At 44.9% G+C, this 5020-nt stretch overlaps 1 protein-coding gene across 1 annotated transcript; it reads left to right on the top strand.

Annotated features, from left to right (window-relative positions):
- The first annotated feature begins 89 nt into the window (after positions 1 to 89).
- Positions 90 to 2393, top strand: LOC108382646 (glycerophosphocholine phosphodiesterase GPCPD1). The gene has a single exon (XM_017639021.1). It carries the CDS (start codon positions 90 to 92, stop codon positions 2391 to 2393), a length of 2304 nt encoding a protein of 767 aa, XP_017494510.1.
- The last annotated feature ends 2627 nt before the right edge of the window (positions 2394 to 5020 follow it).

Below are 5020 nucleotides of genomic sequence, written 5' to 3'. Positions count from 1 at the left end.
AAAAAAAGAAGAAATCACACACTGGACAACGCATAGCGCCAAGTGTAAAGCATAGACGCACAACTTTTATATCTTTCATCTTTCGACCAATGATTGCTACAACAAATTTCATTCAAGTGCTCTTGTCATTTGTTAGCGCGCTGTTGTGCGCGCAGCTGGTGGCGACCGCGCTAACTGAAATTAGTAGCGATGTAGACACAGACAGTGAATGGTCATTGGACTTGAAGACGTCGTCGGCGAATTTTGTACAACACAATTATGGAGCAACGGAATTTACACCACCATACAATCTAACACAGCAGCAAATGGATGATTACGAGCAAATAATGAGCGCCAGCGAGGATATGCCATATAGATCGCATGCGCTTTGGAATCGTACACAAGGCGCAACTGCTGATGACTATGTCTCAGAAGACTCGCGCAGTTTCCTTTGTTTACCCATTATGCGCATTTTTAATGTGGATATACGACGCGAATTGCTGCCGCATGAACACGTTGCTGTCGTTGGTGATCATGTGCGACTGGGCGCTTGGCAAGTAGAGCACGGCATAGAGATGTTGCCGAGTATGGAAAGAGGTGCGCAGTCTTCGCCGCAGATTTGGACTGCCAAGGTGGTGGTATGTGCCAACGCGCGCTTGCATTATCGTTACTTTATTTACACCGTTGACAAGCATGGACACCGGCGAGTGAGTGAGTGGGAAGGCGTACCGTATGGGCGCGTGCTGGAGAAGCATCAGATTTATCGACCACCAGGCAAAGATAAATTTGGGCTACTCTCACACATGACCATCGGCGATGTGGAGCACGAGAAGGGCTGGCTGCGACACGAGTATGTCGTCGAATTTAAGTTCATCTGGGAGCAGCATATGCAGTTCTATCGCTACTTGGATTTGAATCGACGCACACAATTTTGGCTGAAAATGGCCGTTTCGCAAAACGGTCATGCGCTACCACCCAGCGCGTGGCACAGCACAGAATTGGAAGTGTCTCGCTACGCCTACAATCGGTCACAGTTTCAACAACAGCCCAAGCGCGGTGTGGCGTACGTTGCGGGCGACATAATCATATTTCGCTTCACCGTGCCGCTTGGCACGCGAAACTCCTATCAGCTAAGTATTTCTACGGTGAATGGTATAAATGTGGGTGAAGTTCTGGTATTTCCCATGGACTTGCGCGGTTTAGAGGGCGTACTTCGCTTGCCCATACATAATATCGTGAATGGTTTTCAGGTTGGCACATTATCGCTACCCTACGTCATAATACGTCCTCTAGTCGGCGCTGTGGACTATAATCTGCGCGGCAGCTTTCAGCGCTATTGGCCGATGAACTGGCCCTCTATGGATGTGGGCCATCGCGGCATTGGCGCTAGCTTCAACATGGATGCACCCTTTGTGGAGAATACCATAGCCAGTTTTAAGTACGCTTACAAAAACAAGGCGGATATGGTAGAGCTGGACGTGCAGCTGACGCGCGACTATGTACCGGTAGTATGGCACGACTTTGGCTTCCAAACTGCGCCCAGTGGACGTAGAGTGAGACACATAGATGACTTGGATTATGTGCTCATTCAGGATCTCACCTACAAGCAGCTGAAGAGTAGTCGCGTCTTCGCCATTGAGGATGGAAAAATCTATGATTACACGAGTTTCAATGTGCGAAGCGCATCCGAAGACGAGCGCTTATTTCCCTTGCTGCCACAGATCTTCAAAGCGTTGCCGCCAACGGTTGGCTTGGTTATCGACATTAAGTGGCCGCAGGTGCTGCAGAATGGCGCCGCTGAGTCGGCGCACACACTCAATAAAAATCGTTTTGTTGATGTTATTCTACTGACGGTTGGGCAGAAAGGCTGCGGCCGGCCGCTCTTCTTCTCCAGCTTCGATGCTGACATCTGCACCATGATGCGCCTGAAGCAGAATGTATTCCCTGTGGCATTCATTACAATGGGTGAAACAAGCTTGTGGGAGCCCTATATGGATTTGCGCACGCGCTCCTTCCACGATGCAGTGAATTTTGCGCAATCAGCCAACCTGCTGGGCACCGTTGCGCATGCGGAAGATTTTCTCGACAACTGCGCCACACCTGACCACGGTTTGGATTTGGGTCAGGCGACATTTGTGTGGGGCGATGATTTGCATGACGCACAGACGGTTGAGCAATTCAAGCGCTGGCAAGTGTCTGGCGTTATCTACGATCGCATCGACCTGTATGGGCCGCTGCGTAAGCGCGATCGTTTTTTCAACACAGCTGACTTAGTAGACCTTTTTACACGCCAGTGCATAGTTGTTGGGCATTCGAATTGCTCCAGTATACTTGCGCTGCCGGATGGATTTGACTTGCATGGAAAACCGGTGAGTCGACTGGGCTGTGAGGTGATTGTGCAAGCCATAAGCTGAGACTCGTGTGCTTGGGGAAAAACACTGGAATTTTTTATGCAATTATTTGTGTATACAACAAATTAATAGCGACATGGCTTGAGTAGGCATTTAAAATACTTAAATTTTATTGAAAAAACGTTGCTTGCTAAGTGTTAAAGTGGAGAGATAAAAATAAATAAATACATAATTTTCATAGGGAAAATTCTGGTTTTCTTTTTATGAAGTAACTGGTTATTATATGTGTTACTTTGAAGTGGGCACACACAACTGCAATTACCAATAGAGTACAGAGCCACAATGAAGTCCACAAATCGCTTGTGGGTTGCAATTTGGACAAAAGCAAAGAAACATTGACGGAAAAATACAAAAAGAAAGCAGTTGGTTTTNCACACAACTGCAATTACCAATAGAGTACAGAGCCACAATGAAGTCCACAACTCGCTTGTGGGTTGCAATTTGGACAAAAGCAAAGAAACATTGACGGAAAAATACAAAAAGAAAGCAGTTGGTTTGGAATTAGGCTACATAGGATTGGCCGCTAGGTATTTGCCGAACGCAGTTTATAACGAAAGGAAGCTTCCTACGCATAGCGAGACCTATACCAAAATCGATGACGATTTTATGCATAAAATAAGCTTTCAACGACATTAACTCATGCCCGATCATCACGAACTTCTTCCTTATAAATGCCGACATCGGAGTCCCATCAGCACTGTAGATGACCAACCTCAGCTGTGTGGCACAACCCTGGTACAACTAAAGTCTATATTCTATCTATTGTAGCAGACAATACTAATACTTATCCAGATTCAACCCCCACATACCCAACACATGCGCTCATACGACGCCCATTATCTATCTCTTCGCTTGTCCCTCAAACCCATTCAGCTAACACCATTCTGCTTTGGTCAGCCCATTGAAACAGCATGTTTCCTGATCCTACATTAGTTGATTTCTACGATAACGATTGATAGATTAGCCGATTCAAGCAGAGTTAAGCAGTGCCGCTAAAATAACAACAATAAACTTCAGTTGCCTCGAGAGAGCCCCGTAACTTTGCCGTAGTTAATTACAATCTGGATATTGGAGTAGGTGATTTTCCTACGGTGACACGACACTTACCATCTTTTTTTCTTTCTCTGCCAGTCTTTCTACTAATATCCACATCCTTTACGGACCAAACCGTTACCCTGGATGGAGTTAGCATTTCTGAGGTCTTTACTTGTTTAAGAGAGCATTAAGCGGTGTGGAAAATTAAGCATATTACGTAATCCGTCTCTCTTCAGAAGCTGCGAAAGTTATAAGGAAGGTCAGGAAGCGCTTAGTAATCCGCTATAACAACAACAACAAGCATACAGTGCCAACGTGCTCCACCTAGCTAACTAGTCACTTTAACTGCCGCGAGAAACGATCTGCCATTAGATCGTCCTAAGGACTGCCCCAGGATGACGAATGGTGTCACCAGAAGTTAAGGTTTTCTGGTTTCAGTGCTCTTATAATTAAGTAGAGTGGAGAGGTGTATATTCTGTTATTTAAGTATGCTTCGGTCATCGGTCGCTAGGTTATGTTAGGTTGGTGTGGAAGTAGGTGCAAATAATCAACTCACTTAGATCTTGAAGGTCCATTGTGATTATAAAAACATTTTCAAGCTCTTATAAAGCGTAGCGACTTCAATATCTCTATGCCACGCGACCGATTAGAGGCTGACCTTGCATATGGGCTAATATCGTTTAGAGCTACGATGCATTCCTGTGCAACCATTGATCTTAGCATTACCGCGTTCAATCATTTGATGGTCGCATGGCTGTACGAGAAGAAATTAATCGCAGTCTTCGTTACGGCAATCGTACTAAGTTAAGCAGCCACCTCATCTAGAGGTAAATGTCTGCCTGATAAACGCTACAGTGGTCCGGACTTTCGGCGGATAATTCCACTCCTAATTCGTTAGAGAAAACTCCGTAGCCAGCGCTTTTGTCTAGATGCCATCCATCCGTGTAAAAACTCAATTCCCACCTTCTCCATAGTCTAAGGGTCTGATTATGCATACTTCGCATAACTTCGCACAACCATTTGTACCAGTGCACTAAAAATGTAACTTAAGAAAATGTGAAGCAAAATCTAAACTCAACAGATCGCTAAGTTCTTAAAAGTTCTGCTAATTTCAGAGTGATGGAATACATACAAAATACATACAAAGTACATACCAAATTACAGTTTGAAGTTTATACGAAGTTGTGCGAAGGTATGCGAAGTATGCATAGTCAGACCATAAGTATATTCCGCTCTCTTTTTGGCAGAATTTTCGTCTTTAAGAGCCTATCGAAGGTGGGTTCATGGGCAGACTAGTCGATTTCTTTATCACAACTATCCAGAGTGTGTAGTATAAATAGAAGCGTGGCTAGAACGCCGATCCTTCAATAGCACCATACTTTTTAATCAGCGCACCGAAGCGGCGACCACATATTTTCCTACCAGATTTATCGCAGCCAATTTGGTTAATACTTGTAACCCTTTATTTACGGTGATCCATAAGATTACCGGACGTTTTTCCATTATGGCCAGTTGCGCGTTCCTTTAGCTCAGGCTAAGTTTAAAAGCATCCTCTTCAGTCTTCTTAGTCTTGCAACCTGTTTGGGAACTATTCA

This window comes from Rhagoletis zephyria, unplaced genomic scaffold (genome assembly GCF_001687245.7).
Source record: "Rhagoletis zephyria isolate East Lansing unplaced genomic scaffold, Rhagoletis_zephyria_1.1 Rzeph_scaffold_28006, whole genome shotgun sequence".
In the NCBI taxonomy this organism is placed as follows: Eukaryota; Metazoa; Arthropoda; class Insecta; order Diptera; family Tephritidae; genus Rhagoletis; species Rhagoletis zephyria.
The sequence above is the reverse complement of the archived record's forward strand: the minus strand, read 5'-3'. Positions and strand labels throughout refer to the sequence as shown.